The sequence below is a fragment of the Mastigoproctus giganteus genome, chromosome 5 (genome assembly GCF_048544385.1).
Source record: "Mastigoproctus giganteus isolate SK-2022 chromosome 5, ASM4854438v1, whole genome shotgun sequence".
Taxonomy (NCBI): Eukaryota; Metazoa; Arthropoda; class Arachnida; order Uropygi; family Thelyphonidae; genus Mastigoproctus; species Mastigoproctus giganteus.
This window is the reverse complement of record NC_143579.1, coordinates 42,774,030-42,797,997: the sequence shown is the minus strand read 5'-3', so window position 1 is coordinate 42,797,997 and position 23,968 is coordinate 42,774,030. Positions and strand designations below refer to the sequence as shown.

The window sequence follows — 23,968 nt, the reverse complement described above, 5'->3', positions numbered from 1 at the left end:
ATATTCTTGACCTCAACATTACTCAAATTAGATAACATCACAGGGTTTAAAATACAGGAACCACTGGCAGGTAGTGATCAAGCAAATGTCAGTTGGAAGATGAAGAAAGGTGTTGCAGTAGTTAAAAGTAAAGGCATGGATTTTAATTTCAGAAGAGGGGAGTGTGACAGTTTAAGGTGCTATATGGCATCTATTAAATGGGCAGAATACACTTGAATTATTAAATACCTTTAAGGTAAAAATCACATGTGCCATGAATGCATACATACCATTTAGAATATATTGCAGGAGGATGCCAAAATGGATGGATGCAGAGCTGGCCAGTCAAATAGAGCAGTAAAAGATAGTATGGGATAGTTACAGAGCAATGAAAGTACTCAAACCTAGAGAATCTACAAGTCGGTTTGTAATAACACCTCAGATAAAATGAGAGAGGCCAAGACTGTGTATAACTCCAGGAGCTCACATCTGGTGAGTATGGGCTTGGCACACCCAGGGTCCTGAGCTGGGTATCATCGTTTTTCTCTTCTTTGGCGATTCCCTTTTATTTCTCTCTCTCTCTCTCGCTCGGGGTAGTTCAGAAATTTTTTTTGGCTGGTGCAGCATAAGCCTCAGGCTTCCTTGCACCATATGGAATAATAATAATAATAACGAGAAAGCAGTAGCTAAGAGAGCAAGGAATTTTTTATGTATGTGAAAACAAGGAAGAAAAAAGAGAAACAGATCAGACCCTTGTGTTCTGGGTGTGGGAAAGTCTTAGACAACCCAGCTGATGTAGCAGATGATTTGAAAAGGTACTTGAATCTTTCTTTACTGAAGACAGACCCTTCATATGGGGAAGAGGCTTTGTGAGTGAGATTGAGCCATATGAAAAAAATTAGTGATTTCGAAATTACAGATGACTGTTTATTAGAAAAACTTTCAAGCATAAAGGCAAGTAAGGCTCCTGGAGTTGAAGCATATACCCAATAATTTTGAGGTAGGCCACAGGGAGTGTATTGAACCATTGAAGTTAATTATGAGAGAATCTTTGGAATCAGGAGAGATTCCTTTGGATTGGAGAAGTGCCAATGTATCACCAATACATAAAGGCAGTAGATAAAATCTTAGAGGCAATGATTAAGAGTACGATCCAGGGACATCTAGACAGATATGGCATTCTGAATAACATGTTGTAAAATTTGATTACAACTGATGCAAAATGTTGGATTAATAAAGATTTTCATATTGAGTACAAATGTTTCTAGTTTATTTTGAGTTATTTGAAAAAGTTTATTTATAGTTTGCTGATAAATTCATTTTATTTTAATAAAAATTATTATAAACATATTTTATATGGATATATGTAAAGCAACCAGATTTTCTAAACCTCATTTTACATGCATATAATGTAGCTAAATTCATAGGTTACAGACTAGAAAATTAGGCACTTCATTACATCCAATCACTACGCAGGCACGTTATTTGCATAGCAACCAAATAATGTACATTTGTTTTTCATGATAAGACAACTGCATTATAAGATTAAACAAATTTTTTATTTATGTGATCATTATAAGGAAGACAGTCATGTTTCAAATGTTTGTTGTTTTTATTTTTTAGCAGCTTCTTTATTCTTTATGGAAAATTAAGTTGTCCAAGTTTTAAAAATTTACAAAATAATTAACTTTGGTAGCTGACAAGCTAGCAATAAAAACACACAGTTCTGACAAACTTTAAACTTTTATAATTTCTGTACATTCTTTGTGTAAAACATTTTTTAATAGATTCTTAATCACACCTACAAATTCTAAACAATTTAAACTAAGATTGAATTTTGCAAATAAAACTGCTTTTAATGCTTCAACACTAAGTTGAGATTTTTCACTAGTCCAAAGTTAATGAATAACATTTGGATTGGGGAAAAAAATAGGACATTTATGGAATACTGGTCAAAAAAATGGGCTGTACGATAAGTTTATATTCATAAATTACATGTCAATACTGATACTAACTTATGGCATGCATATAAATATTTAAATATAAATCAGTATAAAGTAAATTCAGTATTGAAGCACACTGAATGCCAGATCACCCTTCAAACAACTGATGCTTAAACAAAATTAGGTCCATTAGTTAACAACCTGACATAAGTTCTCCAGTTATGCATGAACTCTCCACTTAATGTAACCACAGGCCTTTAAATCCTTTCTCTTGTTATGTGGACTCTTATGTGGTAATTGACAATGACATTGAAAAGACTTGCGCTTGTATTTTCACAGTGTTAAAAGTTACTTTTATTGTTGTGTGTGTGTGTTTTTTTGGCAAGCAATGAGAGGTTTAAGATTGACACAATCTGATAAAGTGCACTCCAAGAGGGTACTACTTTTTAATGGTTTTCCAGCTCTGTTTTTTTTGTCTTCCTAATTTCAACTTCCCTTAGAATTAACATTAGTAGAGGCATGATGCAAGAAAAGAAGCTTATACAGCACCAGCCAAAAAAAAAAAAAAAAAAAAAACACAAAACCCTTCCCAATTCACCCATCCATTCGCTTCAAATGTTTGTCTAGTTCTGCCTAGAGTTTATTTAAGCTGTCAACTTCTACAACAATAATAGATAAGTTTGTTGCAGCAATCAACCACCCGCTGGCTAAAGGCAGATTTCTGCACATATAGTCTACAACTGTCTTCCTCAATTTGAATATATATCCCCTCAGGCGATTAATCTGGGCAACAGGAAGAATCCCATCAGTATCGAAATTGCTCAAACCGTTCAAGGCCTAATACTGTACACTTCAATCAGATCACCTTGCAGGTGCGTACTCTCTAAGCACTGCAATTTGCAGAACTTAAGCCTTTCTTGGTAAGAGCACCCATTTGTTCCATTCACTAATATTATTATTATTAACCATATGGTGCAAGGAAGACTCAGACTTATGCTGCACCAGCAAAAAAAAAATTTTCTGAATTACCCCGAAAGAGAGAGAGAGAAAGAAGCAGAAGGGAATCACCAAGAAAAAGAGGAATGATGATATCCAGCTAAGGACCCTGGGTGTAACAAGCCTATACGCACCAGATGCAAGCCCCTGGGGTTAATGCCCTTCTCTGTACTCATTCCAGCAGCTCTACATCTTTCCTAAAATGAGGCCTCCAGACCTATATATAGTATTCCGGGTATGGCCCGACCATTGCCTTATACATGGGAATAATCACTCCTTATCCCTGCTAGAAAAATTCCTGTATATCAGTGACAAGACACAATGAGCTACTCTTGTAGAATTTCTGCACTGCTTAGAAAACTTCATATCTTACTGCACAATTACCCACAAGTCTTTTTCATTCTCTACCACCCTGAGTGTAGCACCACACAGTGCATACGTTACTCTGGGATTACTGCTACTCATATGCAGTACTTTACATTTGTCAATGTTAAACTTCAATTGCCACCTCTCAGCCCATCTACTTAACTTTTCTAAATCCTGTTGTTTTTTTTTTTTTTTTTTTTTATGAGAACCCCAAACACGAGAGGTATTAGAACCTATAGTACTTAGTACCGTGCTTGGGTTGGAGGTTGAGAAGACGAAAGAAGATATTTGTTGATATTGGACTTGAACTTCTGTAGATTGTAGTTTTCAGGAAATACGTATGAAGGAAGGTTGTTCCAGAAAACGGCAGTTGAATGAATAAATGAGGAAGATGAAAAGTTGGTTCTGTGGGTTTGAAGTTGGACAGTAAATGGATGTTGGCTGGTGGCAGCACGTGTTCGGACTGTTTTGAAAGAGAGAGTGGAAATTATAGAAGCCAATTCAGAAGAACAGTGCCCATGGAAGTATCTGTAGAAGAGGCATGCAGCAGAAACAGTGCGTCTATGAGAAAGCGAGTGGAGAGACTCTGTTAGAGATGAATCATTAATTAACCTAACTGCCCTCTTCTGAATGGAATCAAGAAGCCTGAGAGAGGTTTTGGGGGCACCACCCCAGATGTGGGAACAATATTCCATGGCAGGGCGGATTTGCGATTTATACAGAGTGAGCAGCTGTTTGGAAGAAAAGTAACGGCGAGAGCGAAAGAGAAAACCAAGTTTTTTAGATGCAGAGGAAGCAATATTTGTAATTTTTTTGTGCCGAGAGAGATTAGAAGTCAGGGTAATCCCCAAAAGAGATATATCATTTTGCCTAGAAATCGGAGTGTCACTAAAGATAAGCATAGGAGCAGAAGAATCCTTTTTGCGAGATATAAGACAAGATTGAGTTTTAGAAGGGTTGAAATCAACTAAGTTCTCTTTGCCCCACTGGAGAATTACCTGAAGATCGGCATTTAAGGAATTGGCAGCAGATTTTCGAGAACTTGAAGCTGATTGACCTGGACAAGGTTTCTCAAAATGGAAAGTTGAATGCAATGTGCTATCATCGGCAAAACTATGGATAGGATTTCCAGTCAATGGAAGAAAGTCATTGATATAAAAGAGGAAAAGAACTGAACCTTGGGGGACACCAGCATTAGTGGAGAAGTTAGAAGACAGAGAGCCATCTACCATCACCCTCAGTGAGCGATCAGAGAGAAAACTGGATAACCAATTACTAAAAACAGTTGGCAAACCATAAGATGGAAGCTTGTTTAGAAGACCTTTATGCCAAACACGATCAAAAGCCTTTGAGATGTCAAGAGCAACTACTTGTGTTTCACCGAACCTTTCCATTGAATTAGTCCATAAATGGGTAACATGAGCCAGAATATCACCAGTGGATAGACACTGACGGAATCCATACCGGCGATCGTTGATCAGATGGAAAGTTTCTATGTAGTTTAAAAGTTGGCGGTTAATTGATTTCTCCATTACTTTAGAAAGAGTAGAAGTAATTGTAATGGGACGATAATTGGATGGGAGGGATTTGTCACCCTTTTTAGGAACTGGCTGGATATGAGCAAATTTCCAAGCAGAAGGAAAAACACCTTTGGAATAAGAAAGTGAAAAAAGGTGGCAAAGAATAGGAGTAAGTTCAGGAGCACAGGTTTTGAGAACAAGTGGAGAAATACCATCAGGACCTGGAGCTTTCGTAGCATCGAGATTCATCAAAATCCTTCTGATATCCTTTTGACGGAAGACCACAGGAGGCATTGAGTGGAGCGTGTTAGGAATGGTGGGAGGTGTTTTACCAAGGTCATTAATACATGAGCTGGAAGAAAAATGGGATGCTAGCAGGTCAGCTTTATCCTTGGCTGAAGTGACAACAGAACCATCTGGTTTGGACAGAGGTGGGAGCAGAGATGGGCAAAAGTTGCGGCCAAAGCTTTGGCAAGAGACCAGAATGCTCGGCTACCATTAGGGCAAGAAGCAAGTTTTCTACTCTTAGCCTGTTCAAACTCTAGTTTGGACTGATTAATAACTGCTTTACAATTGTTGCGAGCTTTGGTGTAGGCAGAAAATGAAACTGAAGAATTAGAAACAAGCCAATTACGATATGCAACGTTCTTCTCTTGGACAGCCTTAGCACATTTATTGGAAAACCAAGGTTTAGATAAAGGACGAGATTTTAAAGTGGAGTGTGGGATAAAGGATTCCATTCCTGCAAGAATAATTTTACTGACACGATCTGAGCAAACGTTGACATCAGAAGTTTTGAAACAGTAATCAGACCAAGGAAAAGAAGAAAAGAAGTCTCGCAGGTCATCCCATTTTGCATTCTTGTAATGCCAAACAATACGAGGTTGGGAATAGCCATGAGATAAAGGTTCCATTGGAGAAGAGACAATCACCAAGTTGTGATCTGAAGTGCCTAAAGGACCTCTCACTTCAACCTTGTACTTAGAAGGGTTGTTTGTGAGAAAAAGATCAAGCGTATTGGCTGTATGATTAGGATTGTCTGGTATTCTTGTAGGTAAATGAACAATCTGTGCTAGGTCATTAGTAATTGCAAAAGCCTCAGCATCTCGACCTGCTGGGTCGGTGTGACTAGAAAACGGAAGCCAGCTGGAGTTGTGAACATTAAAATCACCAAGGAAAATTACCTCACTGTTAGGAAAGTTGGACTGGAGAAAGTCAAGTTGCAAAGAGAGGAAGTCAAAGAGCTCCAAGTGATTAGTGGAGTTGAGAGAACGGTAGAGACAACAGATGAATTTTACACAATGAGGTAGAGAGATTTTAAGCCAGAGAAGATCAAAGAGAGGAGATTCCAAATTGCCAAGTCTCTGACAGGGAATATCAGAACGGACATATGCACAAGTACCACCTTTGAGGCGAAAGGAATTATACAGCAAATAATTTGGACATCTGAGATGAGCAGTAGTTGAATCAACTGATAACTGAGATTCAGTCAGAAAAAGTACATGGGGTTTGGAAGACTGCAAGTGGAAATGGACATCGTTGAGATTGGAATTGAGACCACGTATATTTGTGAAATGAATTAGGAAGTGCTTGTGAGGTTTAGATCTTTTCACAGATAAGCTTGCTCTATTAGTTTGACAATTCATGGTATATTCAATAGTAAGAAAGAGTGTGTGGGACATGCTGTATGAAGTAATGAAATTTTTGGATATGGCGTACATGAGGTAAGTATATACCCCGATCCTTGATATAACGTGGCCTCGACAATTCTCCCCGCATACACACTACTCGGACTCCCTCCAGTCACTATCTGGCAGAGTAGAGGTAGCAAGATTTTACACTAGCTGATCCGGAAGCTTCCTAGAGAGTTACCAATAGGTTTGGTCCGGTGTACTATCTAGCGGCCAGCCTGCGAACACCGTTTTAGAGCTGTACCCTCGAAATGTAAGGAATATTGGATCTCGCCACGACATTCATCATAACCTCAAAAATCATCAATCATACTGCATGATGGAAGAGAGAGGGAAGGGTTGGCCGGAACTTAGCTCTAGAGACTAAACATGGGTTCCACCACTTCAAGCCTCCAATAAGCAAAGTGGTGGTATTTCACCGGTTGATGAGTCATCTACCACCTAGTACTGCCTGGTAACGTAGAGGGGCGGCGTTCCTCCATGTGGTGTGGGAACTGGCTGGATATGAGCAAATTTCACACACCTCGACCCCTGCTTACGTTGGTTCACACCTGGGTGGTCACCCACCATGTACTTGTGCATGAAGGTTATACCCAGGATTACTAACAGTCCCACCATCGTGAAGGTGCAAGCAGAGGATTTGGCTGTCATAGACCGTCCGGACTTCACCGAAATTGGGTCCACTTGACTTGAGTGTCACCCGAATATCAGTTCCATCAGCGTTTTAGACTCCCAGGTAGCAAGAACAGCTTGTCTGGCATATCTGAGAGAATGTCTGGGACAACCTCAAGGACCATAACATGTAGTAACGTACTGTCATTAACAACCCTGCCAACCTTTATATCGTCTACAAACTTAGACATTACGCCTGATATACCTTCATCAATATCATTAATAAATACAGAAAACAACAATGGACCCTGGGGTACTCCACTAATAACATTAGACCATTGATTACCACTCTCTGTCTTCTAACACAACCATCCCATTATCCATAGCAGCAACTTACCGTTAATGCCACACTGCTCCAATTTGTACAGCAGTCTTCCACGTGGAACAGTATCAAAAGGCTTCCTAAGATCCAAGTATATGATATCAAAATTATTCTTTGCATCCAGTTCCTCTGTGACCACCACATCATAATATCCAATCAAATTAGTCAGACAACACTTCCCCTTAACATACCCCATGCTGTGTCTGAACTATAACTGCAGTCTTGTCTAGATGATCCTGCAGTGCTTCCTTAACCAGTGCCTTCATTAATTTCCCCGGAACAGAAGTTAAACTAATAGGTCTGTATTTATTTGTATCACTCTTTCATCCTCCTTTGTGAATTCGGGTCACATTTGCATGCCTCCTGTCCATGGGGACCTCCCCTGAGTCCAAGGAAGCTCTCATAATTATGGCTAAGGGTTTGCTTACTTCCTTTGCTGCCTCCTTTAATATAACTGGATAGATCCCATTCATCCCAGGTGCCTTCTTATGTTTATTTTCAACAATTTCTGCCCCACTTTGCTCTCAGTTATTACAAATCATTTAGCTCACTACCATAGTTTAATACACCTCTGGCATTCCCCTCCCTGAATAACTCCTCATATATAAATGTTGATGCAAAATACTCATTCAGTTTCTTAGCTACCTGAGCAGGATCAACAACAGTTGAACCATCAATATCAAGTGGACCAATCTGATTCATCCCCTTCCTTCTAGAGTAAAGTTAAGTAAAGAATAACATAAGTAAACATAAGGCAGATTACAAGATTTCTTGTAATCTGCCTTTGCCTGCCTAACCACCTTTGTAACTTGATTACAGACCAGCTTATATCTACCATAGGCTTCTGTGTCACCTGTTAATTTATACATATCCCATGCATTTTTATTCTCTGCCTCATGTCTTCATCAGTTCCTCTGATATCCATTTATTCCTAAATCTTGAACAATATTTCTTTGTTGATGAGAAAAGCCTAGTAGCTTCCAAGATGAATTCTTCAAATGCTTCCCATTTAGAATTTGCCATTGGTAACATCATCAGTTGGTCCCACTATATAGAATTTAAAAACTCTCTCAGACCACCATAGCCATCTTTTCAAAAGCAAAAAGCCATCCATTTACTTCTGATGATAGTTATCTCTTCCAGTAAATCCCACATAGTAATAGTAACAGAGGCATGTGATAAAAGAAAGCAAGCATATGAGTTTATGTTGCAACAGTAAAAAAAAAAAAAAAAAAAAAAAATCACACAACCATTCCCTCTAAATGTTTGTCCAGTTCCTCCTTGAATTTATCTAAGCTATCAACTTCCACAATGACGGATGGAAGTTTCTTCCAACAATTCACCACCCACTGGCTAAAGGCAAATTTCCACACAATCTATTCTACAACTCTTTCCTCGATTTGAATTTATGCCCCCTTAGGTTCGTAATCTGAACAAGTGAAAGGATCCCATTAGAATTCAGCGTGTTCAACCCATTCAAGGCCTTATACACCTCAATCAGATCACCGCGCAGGTGCCTAGTCTCCAGCCACTGCAATTTGCAGAACTTAAGCCTCTCTTGGTAAGCTGATCCCTTTATTCCCCTCACCAATCTTGTTGCCCTTTTCTGTACACGCTCAAGCAAATCTACATCCTTCCTCAAATGAGGCCTCCTGACCTGTATGCAATACTCAAAGCGTGGCCTGACCATTGCCTTATACAATGCGATAATTACCTCCTTTTCCTTCCTAGCAAAATTCCTGCATGTCATTGACAAAACCCCAAGACCTGCTCTTGTAGTCTGTCTGCATTGCTCAGAAAACTTCACATCTAGCTGCACAATTACTCTCAGGTCTTTTTCATTTTCTACCACCCTAAGTGTAGTACCACACACTTGGTACATTCCTCTGGGGTTACTTCTACCCCATATGCAGTAATTTGCATTTGTCAATGTTAAACTTCAGTTGCCACTTCCTTGCCCATCTGCCCAAATTTTCTAGATCCTGTTACAGTAGCACACTGTCATTACTAACCCTCCCAATCTTTGTATCACTTGCAAACTTCGATACTAAGCCTGATATACCTTCATCAATATCATTGATAAATATACAAAACAAAAGTGAACTCAACACCGAACCTGTGGGACTCCACTAATAACATTAGTCTAGGAAGAGCAGCATTCATTGATTACCACTCTCTATCTTCTCCCACTCAACCACCCTTTGATCCATTGTAACAATTTACCCTTAATACCATTCTGCTCCAATTTGTACAGTAGACTTCCACGTGCAACAGTGTCAAAAGCTTTCCTGAAATCCAAGTATACGATATCAAAATTATTTTTTGCATCCAGTTCCTTTGTAACCACATCATTTTTTTTTTTTTTTTTTTTTTGGTAGTTGTTGGCACATCGGCTTCTGTGGCCATAATGCACCTACCAAGGTTTTTGCAGTACTTTGATCCAAGCCCGAGGCGGGATTCGAACCCACGACCTTTGGGTTGCGAGGCAGGCACTTTACCCACCCGGCAAGCCCGGTCGGCAACCACATCATAGTATCCAATCAAATTTGTCAAACAAGACTTTCCCTTAACAGACCCATGCTGTCTGAGTAATTGCTGCAGTCTTGTCTAGATGATCCTGCAATGTATCTTGAACATCAGCACACTGTGATCCCTGCCATCTAGTGGTTCCTTTATCTGCAGATTTTTAATGCATGAATAATCACTACTTTTTTTTTTTTTTTTTTGGTAGTTGTTGGCGCATAGGCTTCTGTGACCATAATGCACCTTCCAAGATTTTTGCAGTACTTTGATCCAAGCCCGAGGCGGGAATCGAACTCACGACCTTTGGGTTGCCAGGCAGGTACTTTACCCACCCGGCTAGCCCGGTCGGCCAATAATCACTACTGATAATCAGATCAAGAGTATTACTCCCTCTGGTTGCCTCCTGAACATAGGTAAAGGTAAAGTGCAGCCATTATCAACCCACTGCAGGATGGAATCCTCCTCAACAATTCATGCTGAGGGAAAATGGACCATAATCTGCCACACTGGTCCGGTGCAGGTTGGCAGATCGACTGTATTCAGCAGTCAAGGGCTTGAACCCCGGTCTACTCAAAGAGGGTGTGCTACTGCACTCTCGCTCCTGACCACTTGGCTACTGCTGTAGAAAAAAACATACTGCTGTAGAAAAAAAAAAAAATCATCCAATAAATCCACAAAAGCCTTGCTAGTGTGTGAGTGACCAACCCAAAAATTCCAGTCAATATCTGGGAAATTAAAATCCCTCATTATAAGACATTCTGATTTACTGGCCCACTCTATTTCTCTGCACAACTGCTCATTATACTCATCACACACACCTACTCTCATTTTCCCTTTCCCAGTGCTTATGTCACATCAAACTGACTCAACACTGCACTGTCTATCCATGTCAACTGGCTGCACTTCCTTAGATTTTGTATTTCTTAACTAATACTATAACCCTTCCTCCTTTCCATTCTATCTATCCTTTATGTACACATTGTACTCCTGAAATTCCAATTCTGTATATCTGTGTGACACATCTCTGATATCCCAACAATATCTGCCTTTGATGTTTTGATGAACACCTCAAATTCATCAAATTTATTTATAAACTCCTAGCATTAGTGTACATGCAAGTATACATGCACCTGTTTTTATTTTTAGCTACCCTAACACAGCCCATGTATTTACTTGTTCCGTGATGACTTCCAGCAGTCTCTGATGCTGTGCACCTTGTTTTCCAGGCTGCTGCCCATTCCAATAGAAGCAGTGCAAGAATCACTTTCACCTCGACCAGTGGCTACTGTTAATCTATTAGTCCCCCCAACCTAGCAGTTGTCTGACCTACCTAACACTGCCTCGATAGCATCAGCAAATATTCTTGCACCCTTTCTACTTAAGTGTATCCCATCCCTATAGAAGCAGTCTCTTTTGTTAACAAGCACAGACCAGTTTGAGAAAAATTCTATCCCATGAGCCTTGCACAATTTCTCCAGGGCCAAACTGATTGACAAGGCTCTCATCATATACTCCCTCCTATTGTGTCTTGGCAGAATTGCAGACACTTTCAAATTCAGCCCTAAGTCGCGGTTTTTTTTCAACACTGACCTGTACTTGTTAAGTAATTCTGCCTTTCTCCTACTCTTAATATCATTGGTGCAATGTGTACAACAATATTACCTTTTGTGTCCTTAAAAGATATCTGCTTTATGTCATCAACTTTTGCCTAGGGCAGATATATCCTGGTCCTGTTCCACCTATCCTTTTTGCATAACATATATTCCCTGACAATAGAGCCACCAACAACAACCGGTGGAAATTTATGGAATTTTACCAAAAAATCTGGCAATCCTAATCATACAAAACAATAACTTTTGAATACCTTTCTAAATACTCTATAATCATCTTATGGTATCATCCTTATTCATTTGACATTTTGCTGTGTGTTTCCCCCCCCCAAAAAAAAAGACTAAATAACTCATTAAAGGGCCAATATTTTTCCATGAAAGAAATACAGTAAACCAAGGAACTTTCAAAAATTAAATAAAAGGCAATTATATATCCAATGGAAAAAATGTCTAAAGAGCCAAACTCATTATTTTGAAAAATTTAATATGTAATTATTGTAAATATTCATTAAATAAAAATTCAATCATGGAACTTTTTGATCTTATCTTAAATATTTGTCTTTTCTTGTAAATTGCCTAATTTGAAATATAGTCACTTCTGTCTTAATTTAATAATGGTGGATTGCTTCCCCACCACATACAAGTATTTTGAAAGCATATCCTTGCATGTTGTTATGCATCACTCCATAAACAACCATTTCTGATAAATGTCTCCTGTGACATTTATCAGAAATGGTTGTTTAGAGCTCCCTTGTTTCCTTAACAAGGGAGCTCTAAACACTCACAAAGTAAGAAGGCTGGGTTCTGTCAGTGAATAGAAGTAAACAATAATTATCATGATAATAAATCTTTTAAAAATATTCCTAACATAAGCTTCTACATTATAATATGGCTGCATTGTAATGTCCTGCTCTGGATGTCAGGTCTGGTCTCTTGACCATGGTTATGATACACATCATACTTCTGATTATGGTACATGTAATACTGAAATGTATTGATTACGATTGTAATTTTAACATAATAACGAGGGATTGTGAAATACTAATCAAATGTACTCATATTCACATGAATAATCAATAGAACAATTGCAAAAGGAGCCTAATCCTTTGTAAGCTAAACTAAGCTAATATAATTGTGTAAATGATATCCAACTAATACGACATGAGTCAGTCCAACAGTAATGCTTCTTTGGCCATAAAAATATAAAGGCAGCAGATACAAAGTTGAAATTTTTAACATTTATTGCAAAAACCTGGAGGGATGTATACTTTATTCTATATATTCACCTTGTTTGTCAATACATTTGTGCCATTTTCCTTTCCGACTCGCATATGCCCTGTGATAAAAAGATGGATGCTGCTGAAACCAGCACATGATTGTGTTTATTGATTTTGCATTACTCAAAAGTACTTTCCACAAAGATATCATATATAATGAAGTGGAAAAAATTCTATACTATAGGTCTGCAATTTTCATCTGAGTCATATGAACATTTGATGTCCTGTTAGGGCCTTTCTTCTTTTGTTTTACAGCCCTATTAAGCTTATCAAGCAATTGGCAATATCTTTCCTTATTTATAGTCTGACCTTTCTGTAAAAATCAACCTAAACTGGGCCTTCTCTGTCCCAAAACAATGTGGCCATAATGTTTTGTGACTATCTGGTAATTTGAGGCTTTTCTTCACATAGACTAATATTTAGAATAGGGGAATAAGAAATTTCATTCCATAGACTAACATTTAGAATAAGGTCATAATGGAAGAACCAAGTCTTCACCTGTTATCAGACTTTAAAAAAAAAAAAAAAAACTTGAAAGTTATTGCACTCCTGCAATAGGTCTAGCAGATCTCCTGCCTGGAGAATTTCATTTTACTTGTTACCTACCTATTTGGGTACCTATTTACAACATATTTTCCTACATTCCAATGTGTTTAAAATAGTTAATATACTTTCCTTTGAACACCCTTGTGCTTGTATTATTGCATAGGTGGGTATTGTCCTGACTTTGTCAATTATTTTCCAAAATCTTAGTGTTTTTTTACACACACAGACTTTTGTCTTCCACTCCTTGGCTGGTCACAAATGTCAGCGACTTAAAAACGCAAGCCATCTATGAAAATGGACTATATCAATAGTATCTTGTTGGTTTACTTTCCTTTTATGTTCTTTTTACACTTATATCAGCAGCATCTTGTTGGTAAGCTTTCCACAATTTTTCACGAATCCGCATAGCAAAGTTCACTCCTGACTTGAAAGGAACTCTATCAACAACCGTTGCGGAAACGGGCATCAGTTGACTGTTCATAAATTCAGATCTGTAATAGACAGCTTTTATTTTATGTCTTTATTTCTATACTAGCAATATATATAACTTCATGATGCTAACTCAATTACAAAAAATCTTGTCGCTCAAGAGGCATTCGGGACGGACCCTATACTATTAATACAGAAAACTTTTTCTTACCTAAACACACGGCTTAATATCTTTCAAATTTTGAAACTTTTATTTAATCTGAAATTTAATTACTGTGCATCACGTAAGGTAATAAAGTTGAGGAGTTAAAACGATTTATATATGCAACATACCCAATACGGAAAGATTTATTATTCTTCACTTTTCATCAGCATAGAGTAGTAAAAATATGTTACTGCTCTGTTGTCACTAGATGGCGTAGTTCACATGTTACGTAGTTCATCTTCTCGTAACTCATAAGCAACTTTAGTTAAAGCAGTCGCTATTTGTTGGTTATTTATTTTAAATTCTGTTATCAGTTTCACTTTTATCTGTAACAATGGGTGATCGTTACAATATTCACAGTCAGCTGGAGCATTTACAAAGTAAATATATAGGAACCGGCCATGCTGATACTTCAAAATATGAATGGCTGGTAAATCAGCACAGAGACAGTTTTGCTTCGTATATGGGACATTTTGACTTGATGAATTTCTTCGCAATTGCTGAGAATGAATCAAAAGCAAGAGTGCGATTTAACCTAACTGAAAAAATGCTGCAGCCATGTGGGCCACCACCAGAAAAAGCCGAAGATTAGGTGAGTTCCATAAAAGTACCTCAGGGATTTGGGGACAGTCTCACGACGTGTTTTTATAGAAATTACCTGTCCGTTCTTTCTTGGCTTTCCACCACTGCAAATATTTCAACTTCAGAATTATGTAGTCCATTTTCCATTACAAAGCCTGGTGGGTACTCTATCTTTCTGATCTTTTTTAAAAATAAGCAGAAATATATATATAAATACCTTAAATGATGATTACAGGTTTGAACTTCCTTTAATTAAAGAAGAACTTAGTAGCAAAAAAATTAAATTAACTCAAAAATAAATTCTAATAATATGCTGTTCCTTAAATCGAAATTTTCAGTACCAGTGAGGTTTAGCTTAGATAACCAGTTCACATAATTAGATCAACCTCCCAAAATATTGTGGGCCGAAAACCATTCTTAGACTTTTAGATTCCATTCAAAAGAAGACAGGTTAATTGATGACTCATCTCTAACAAAGTCTCTCTGCCTCACAGATGATCTGTTTCTGCTGCATGCATTTTCAATAGATACTTCCGTGGGCACTGTTCTTGAATTGACTTTTATAATTCTTGCTTAACTGCCTTTCTTCATATGTATTTCCTGAAAATTATAATGTACAGAAATGCAAGTCTAATGTCAACAAGTATCTTCTTTCATCTTCACAACCTTCAATTCGTGCATGGTACTAAGTAGTATACATTCTAATACCCCTCGTGTGTGTGGTTCTCATAAAAAATAATAATAATAAAAGAATTTGACTTAAGCATTCTGCTAAAGTATTTAATAATTATATTAGGATAAGATATATGTTGTGGTTGCTGTTACGCAATCACACAGATTTAGTGACTTTACTTGCAAGATCAGTGTGAATTTGCATTGAAAACAATACCAAGGTCCTAAAGTGTATCAACTTTTGAAGTTTAAATTATTGAAGTGATGCATTAATATAATTTATTGCAGTGAAACAATCTTTATTTGAGATGAGAGTGCCAACCTGATTTTTTCCTAAAGTTGGATCTCTGGAGAAACAAAGACTTCATTTGGGCTAATTGGATAGATGTTTCATTAAGCCTCAGATGTGGGAACAATATTCCATGGTAGGATAGATTCGAAATTTGTACAGAGTGAACAGAGTTTGGAAGAAAAGTAATAGCAAGAGTGAAAGAGAAAACCTAGTTTTTTAGATGCAGAGGAAGAGAGATTAGAAATTAGGGTAATCCCCAATAGAAATATATGATCTTTCCTAAAAATCAGTGTCATTGAAGATAAGCATAGGAGCAAGAAGAATCCTTTTTGCAAGATGTAAGACAGGACTGAATTTTAGAGAGATTAAAATCAACTAAGTTATCTTTGATCCACTGGAGAATTACCTGGAGGTCACCATATAAGGAATTGGTAGTGGATATTTGAGAAGTTGAAGCTGTTTGTGCAGAACAAGGTTTCTAAAACTGGAAAGTGGAATGCAATATGCTATCATCTTCAAAACTATGGATAAGATTTCCAATCAATGGAAGAAGGTTGTTAATATACAAAAGCAAAGGTGGGAGAACGAACTGAATCTTGAAGAACACAAGCATTAGTGGAGAAGTTATAAGACAGACAACCATCTACCATCATGTGCAATGAGCGGTTAGAGAGAAAACTGGATATCCAATTATAAAAAAAACAATTGGGAAACCATAAGATAGCTTATTTAGAAGACCTTTACGTCAAACATGATCAAAAATGTCAAGAGCAACTGCTTGAGTTTCACCATTCTATGATTCCATTATTACTTTACTTTATTACTAATTACTTCATTAAATTAATTAATTAAATAAATTTAATGGATCTCTTGGCCTAAGCACATTACAAATATTGCTTCTGCTGCATCTAAAAAACTGGGTTTTTTTTCTTTGGCTCTTGACATTACTTTTCTTCCAAACAGCAGTTCACTCTGTACAAATTGCAAATCTGTCCTACCCTGGAATATTGTTCCCAAATCTGGGGCGGTGCCCCCAAAACCTCTCTCAGGCTCCTAGATACCATTCAAAAGAGGGTAGTAAGATTAATTAATGACTGATCTCTAACAGAGGCTCTCCACACTCTGTCTCATAGACTTTCTGCTGCATGTCTTTTCTATAGATACAGCAATACCCCGCATAGCACTGATAATTGGTACCGAAACTGTTCTGTGTTATATGAAATCGTGTTGATTGAAGCATAATTATAATGGGTTTTAAATAAATGCATACCAAAGAAACAGTCTATAAACAAATTATAATAAATATATAAACAATTTGCAGTTGATAACCAATTAAAAGGATTTGAAATTAAAAATATTGCAAAAATTTTATTAATGAAAGGTAACATCATTAGAGATGAGAAAAAAAGCTTTATTGTTTGTTTATTTAAATATTTCAATAATAAATTCCATGAAGTTGTTTCTTCTTTTTCTCGGCGTATAAGTCTTTGTTAGCATCAAAACCCATCTTGTAAAATTTACTATATCTTGATGCTATGTTCAACATCTGGATCTCCATTCATAATCGCCTCACAGGTTATGTCAACCCCCCCCCAGGAAAAACTTTTTCCAATTCTTCTGTTGAAAATTTTTTTGGTGCCATTTCAGTGTTATCCACTTGAGAATCGTTTTCATCTGCAGTTTGCTCATCAATTTCAAGGTGAGTTGCATCATCTAAGTCATTTGCATGTGAGTCGATGCAGTCACATACATTGGCAGTGTCAAAAAGTTTCAAATCCCAAGTCTTTTCCGATCTTCACAATATGTTTGGCAATTGTCTGAATTCGTGATTCAAAACCAGTGAAATAATTTGCCAAATGGAACGCATATTGTTGGCAGTGATTTCTAGCCAAGATGCAAATACGTTTTTGATCGGATTTAAAGGGGTAAAAAATAAATTGTGAATGGAATAGCTATCATGTCGTCCTGTCAGGATGGAATTAAAGAATACATATATATTTACACATGTACATATATGTAAAATTACTCATAACCTATAATTCTTATTAATTTATATAGCAGTATAATTTATTGTAACATATGTTACTAGAAATTATACTGCTGTGTAAATTAATTAGAATTATAAATGAATAATACATATTAATATAATAAATATACAACTTTACATGTAATCTACATATTGTATAAAAATTCAACCACCCTCCCAACCACACTGCATATAATGAGCAACAGGGTGCTACACTAGGTTAAATTAATTGCAACACTAACTCCACATTTTAAAAGCAACAATTTCTTTATTGACTGTAATGTTGAGAAACACCTACATGGAGAACATTAAATATACTAAACCGATTGCATATTTGCAGACATTTCTGAATCTACTTTGAATTCTTTTGTTAAGTGAAAGCAAAAATGAGTGCAACTGGCTGTATGGTGAAGGGAAACTGAGTTTCTGTTCATCTGTCTGAAAGGAAACTGAGCGAAGTTTCAGTGAAAGCAGAAGATGATCATATTCATTTTGGTCTGACTTCATAACAGAATCCTAAAGTCCATTTAAAAACATTGTCTGTAATTACACAATTTTTTCTGTCTTATACAAGTTTTTCGGTCTCAACTATATATATATATATATATATATATATATATATATATATATATATTTTTTTTTTTTTTTATGTAAACCCCAAACACGAGAGGTATTAGAACCTATAGTACTTAGTACCGTGCCTGGGTTGGAGGTTGAGAAGACGAAAGAAGATATTTGTTGACATTGGACTTGAACTTCTCTAGACTGTAATTTTCAGGAAATATGTATGAAGGAAGGTTGTTCCAGAAAATGGCAGATGAATGAATAAATGAGGAAGATGAAAAGTTGGTTCTGTGCGTTTGAAGTTGGACAGTAAATGGATGTTGGCTGGTGGCGGCACGTGTTCGGACTGTTTTGAAAGAGAGAGCAGGAATTATAGAAGCCAATTCAGAAGAACAGTGCCCATGGAAGTATCTGTAGAAGAGGCATGCAGCAGAAACAGTACTTCTATGAGAAAGTGAGTGGAGAGACTCTGTTAGAGGTGGGTCATTAATTAACCTAACTGCCCTCTTCTGGATGGAATCAAGAAGCCTAAGAGAGGTTTTGGGGGTCACCACCCCAGATGTGGGAACAATATTCCATGGCAGGACGGATTTGCGATTTATACAGAGTGAGCAGCTGTTTGTAAGAAAAGTAACACTGAGAGCGAAAGAGAAAACCAAGTTTTTTAGATGCAGAGGAAGCAATATTTGTAATGTGCTTGTGCCAAGAGAGATTAGAAGTCAGGGTAATCCCCAAAAGAGATATATCATTTTGCCTAGAAATCGGAGTGTCACTAAAGATAAGCATAGGAGCAGAAGAATCCTTTTTGCGAGATATAAGACAAGACTGAGTTTTAGAAGGGTTGAAATCAACTAAGTTGTCTTTGCCCCACTGGAGAATTACCTGAAGATCGGCATTTAAGGAATTGGAAGCAGATTTTCGAGAAGTTGAAGCTGATTGAGCAGGACAAGGTTTCTCAAAATGGAAAGTGGAATGCAGTGTGCTATCATCGGCAAAACTATGGATAGGATTTCCAATCAATGTAAGAAAGTCATTAATATACAAGAGGAAAAGAGTGGGGGAAAGAACTGAATCTTGGGGGACACTGGCATTAGTGGAGGAGTTTGAAGACAGAGAGCCATCTACCATCACCCTCAGTGAGCAATCAGAGAAAGAAAACTGGATAACCAATTATTAAAAACAGTTGGCAAACCATAAGATGGAAGCTTGTTTAGAAGACCTTTATGCCAAACACGATCAAAAGCCTTTGAGATGTCAAGAGCAACTACTTGTGTTTCATCAAACCTTTCCATTGAATTAGTCCATAAATGGGTAACATAAGCCAGAATATCACCAGTGGATAGACACTGACGGAATCCATACTGGCGATCGTTGAATCAGACGGAAGGTTTCTAGGTAGTTTAAGAGTTGGCGGTTAATTGATTTCTCCATTACTTTAGAAAGAGTAGAAGTAATTGCAATGGGACGATAATTGGATGGGAGGGATTTGTCACCCTTTTTAGGAACTGGCTGGATATGAGCAAATTTCCAAGCAGAAGGAAAAACACCTTTGGAATAAGAAAGTGAAAAAAGGCGGCAAAGAATAGGAGTTAGTTCAGGAGCACGGGTTTTGAGAACAAGTGGAGAAATACCATCAGGACCTGGAGCTTTCTTAGCATCACGATTCATCAAAATCCTTCTGGTATCCTTTTGACGGAAGACCACAGGAGGCATTGAATGGAGTGTGTTAGGAATGGTGGGAGGTGTTTTACCAAGATCATTAATACATGAGGTGGAAGAAAAATGGGATGCTAGCAGGTCAGCTTTATCCTTGGCTGAAGTGACAACAGAACCATCTGGTTTGGACAGAGGTGGGAGCAGAGATGGGCAAAAGTTGCAGCCAATAGCTTTGGCAAGAGACCAGAATGCTCGGCTACCATTAGGGCAAGAAGCAAGTTTTCTACTCTTAGCCTGTTCAAACTCTAGTTTGGACTGATTAATAACTGCTTTACAATTGTTGCGAGCTTTGGTATAGGCAGAAAATGAAACTGAAGAATTAGAAAAAGCCAATTACAATATGCAACATTCTTCTCTTAAACAGCCTTAGCACATTTACTGGAAAACCAAGGTTTAGATAAAGGACGAGATTTTAAAGTGGAGTGTGGGATAAAGGATTCCATTGCTGCAAGAATAATTTCACTGACACGATCTGAGCAAACATTGACATCAGAAGTTTTGAAACAGTAATCCGACCATGGAAAAGAAGAAAAGAAGTCTCGCAGGTCATCCCATTTTGCATTCTTGTAATGCCAAACAACACACAGTTGGGAATAGCCATGAGATAAAGGTTCCATTGGAGAAGAGACAATCACCAAGTTGTGATATGAAGTGCCTAAAGGACCTGTCACTTCGACCATGTACTTAGAAGGGTTGTTTGTGAGAAAAAGATCAAGAGTATTGGCTGTATGATCAGGATTGTCCGGTATTCTTGTAGGTAAATGAACAATCTGCGCTAGGTCATTAGTAATTGCAAAAGCCTCAGCATCTCGACCTGCTGGGTCGGTGTGACTGGAAAACGGAAGCCAGCTGGAGTTGTGAACATTAAAATCACCAAGGAAAATTACCTCACTGTTAGGATAGTTGGACTGGAGAAAGTCAAGTTGCAAAGAGAGGAAGTCAAAGAGCTCCAAGTGATTAGTGGAGTTGGGAAAACGGTAGAGACAACAGATGAATTTTACACAATGAGGTAGAGAGATTTTCAGCCAGAGAAGATCAAAGAGAGGAGATTCCAAATTGCCATGTCTCTGACAGGGAATATCAGAACGGACATATGCACAAGTACCACCTTTGAGGCAAAAGGAATCATACAGCGAATAATTTGGGCATCTGAGATGAGCAGTAGTTGAATCAACCGATAACTGAGATTCTTCTCAGAAAAAGTACATGGGGTTTGGCAGACTGCAAGTGGAAATGGACATTGTTGAGATTAGAATTGAGACCACGTATATTTGTGAAATGAATTAGGAAGTGCTTGTGAGGTTTAGATCTTTTCGCAGATAAGCTTGCTCTATTAGTTTGACAATTCATGGTATATTCAATAGTAAGAAAGAGTGTGTGGGACATGCTGTATGAAGTAATGAAATTTTTGGATATGGCGTACATGAGGTAAGTATATACCCCGATCCTTGATATAACGTGGCCTCGACAATTCTCCCCGCATACACACTACTCGGACTCCGTCCAGTCACTATCTGGCAGAGTAGAGGTAGCAAGATTATACACCAGCTGATCCGGAAGCCTCCTAGAGAGTTACTAATAAGTTCAGTCCTGTGTACTAACTAGCGGCCGGCCTGCGAACACCGTTTTAGAGCTGTACCCTCGAAATGTAAGGAATGTTGGATCTCGGCACGATGTTCATCATAACCTCAAAAGTCATCAATCATACTGCAAAAGGGAAGAGATAGGGAAGGGTTGACCGGAATCAATAGACAATTTGTTGCTTTTAAAATGTGGAGGCAATGTTTTAATTAATTTAATCTAATTTTAATTGTAAATATGCCTTTCACCAACATTTTTTTTTTTTTGGCCGATGCCGTATAAGCTTTCCTCCTTACATCATATGCCACTACTAATGCTAAGTAGCTATTAGTGGTGATCCTAATATTTTATTTCTATTTCTGATCTTATATTGAATTGTATTGTATTATTATGTGACAGTGCAAGCTCTAAAAGATTCTGTTGATAAAATGTCATGTGGTGGATATACAAATTACAGTGGTAGACATACAAATTTTCTACAATCTGTAGATTGTATTCTTATCAAAGTGATTAGTTATAAATTTTCCTAAGTATAAAGTGTATACTCAGAGTATAAATAGTATTTATTTTATATCACAAGATTCTGTTAAACTGGCTAAAACAACTATCACGAATTTAACTCTGTTGTTTTTCCCCCATAATCAAGCCTTCTGGATGGCATCTAACTGATGTAGATCCTTGCTTCCAATACCAGTGGAATTAACTAAATCACACTTGTTCATATAGTATTAGCCATACAGAGAAAAGAAGCCACAGGCTTTTGTTTCACCAACCAAAAATAAATGAATAAAATACAAAACCACCACATGTTTCTCTCCTTGCATAGTTAACTGTCTGAGCTTTGAGTTTCTCCAAACTGTCAGTTTCAGTTGTGTTATATACAGAGATAACTTATTCCAGTAATTAGCAATTCTCTCGCTAAAAGAAACCTTTCTCCAGTCAAATGTAAACCTATTTCCCCACAATTTCAATTTATGGACTCTAGTTCTGCAATCATAGCAGCAAAAATTTTGCCTTCATTCATTTCAAAGAACACAAGATATGGATCACAGTGGCCTGTGCCAAAACTTCTGTAGCCATTCATGGTATCCATGATTAACATCATTAGTTTATCATAACACTCTTTGGGTTGATCTATCAAACAGTTTGAATTTCTTAATTGTATTTTAAATATACCCTAAGAAACTAAAAGATTAAAATTGTAAAGGCCATTTCTGGAAACTGTATTTATGCCCCCACCCCGCCACAACTTCATGTGATCAAAATTACATGGAATTTTGTGTCGGCAGACTGGTTGAGATTATTTCTTTAATATTAACACTTCAATTGCCATCATTCTATTAATCTCTTCCCCTCCATTTTCATAAATAATTATTTTTCCACATATAATTAGAAAACTAATTTTTTTTTATTTTCAGTGTGTGTTTTTAAAATTTTTATTACTGTCTGCCAAAATATATAACTTATTTTTTTCTTTTTTAAGGTATTCTGCTTCCAGAATTTGTGCCACAAGAGTCCTACAAGACATAGCTACAGTTGACTTTTTCAATTATTCTTATTTTATGTTTATGACATTTTCATAATAAAAATTATTTATAAATTAAAAATTGCTTGCATGTAAAAAAGCTTTTTTTTTTTCCTGTGATTTTTTTTTTTTTTTTTTTTTTTAACCTTCTGATAATGTAGAAAATGTATTTAAAAATAAGGTTTAATTATGAGTATTCTTTATTGTGGTGATTATAAACATCGTGCAATAACACCCTACATAGCTAATGTGAAATCCTCATGACTAGAGGATTTCACATCTGAAATGGTATACATAGTGTTACAAGGCTTTCATCAAGAAATTGAGTTCACATACAGCTGGTAAAGATCATTTATGTGACAGTATTAACACAATATTAAAATACATTCAGTAGCCACTTGGCAGACTGCCTGATTAGTGTCGGAAATACTATAAAACATAATTTTATGAAACAACAGGGATTACCTTTATTTTAGATATAGAAAGCTTCTTTTCCAACCAACTCTCCTGGTCCAATGTGCTAATAATTCTTTGGGAAGGCGATATCAATTTTACAAAACATGTGGGACATCTTCCCCACTGTCAGAACCATAGTGTTCAGACCCATCGGTCTCAACCTTGAGCACTCAAGACTTCTGTCTTCGAACACCATACCTCTGGCAGCAGGAAACCATTATGTGGATTGACATAAAATTTTGAAGACCTAAACCGCTTAATAAATAAATATGGACCGATTATTTTCTTCGGTCCAGTAGCTTGACATTAGAGTTAAATTTAGGGGTCGAAAAAAGTTTAATGGATATGAGGGGGGGATTATTCTCTACATTCCTTAAGTCGGACTAGAACTTTTCGGGGCGTCATGTTCACAGGAATAGAGCAACTCACAATTAATCCCAAACTTTTGTCTTGTGTTGTAGTGTTTGTTCTTCAA

General features: G+C 37.2%; 2 protein-coding genes across 3 annotated transcripts in view; one reads left to right on the top strand and one right to left on the bottom strand.

The window, feature by feature from the left end:
- Positions 1-14,253, bottom strand: part of CSN7 (COP9 signalosome subunit 7) — an 81,081-nt gene extending 66,828 nt beyond the window's left edge. The window contains exon 1 of one of the 2 annotated variants that reach the window (XM_090373158.1): positions 14,208-14,253. The gene's annotated coding sequence lies outside the window, so the exon portion shown is untranslated. The other variant, XM_090373157.1, reaches the window with a different exon arrangement.
- A 70-nt stretch (positions 14,254-14,323) lies between these two features.
- Positions 14,324-23,122, top strand: Sf3b5 (splicing factor 3b subunit 5). Its single transcript, XM_090373156.1, has 2 exons — positions 14,324-14,671; positions 22,996-23,122. Exon 1 carries the CDS (start codon positions 14,414-14,416, stop codon positions 14,669-14,671), a length of 258 nt encoding a protein of 85 aa, XP_090229282.1. The 5' UTR covers positions 14,324-14,413; the 3' UTR covers positions 22,996-23,122.
- Positions 23,123-23,968: the final 846 nt, after the last annotated feature.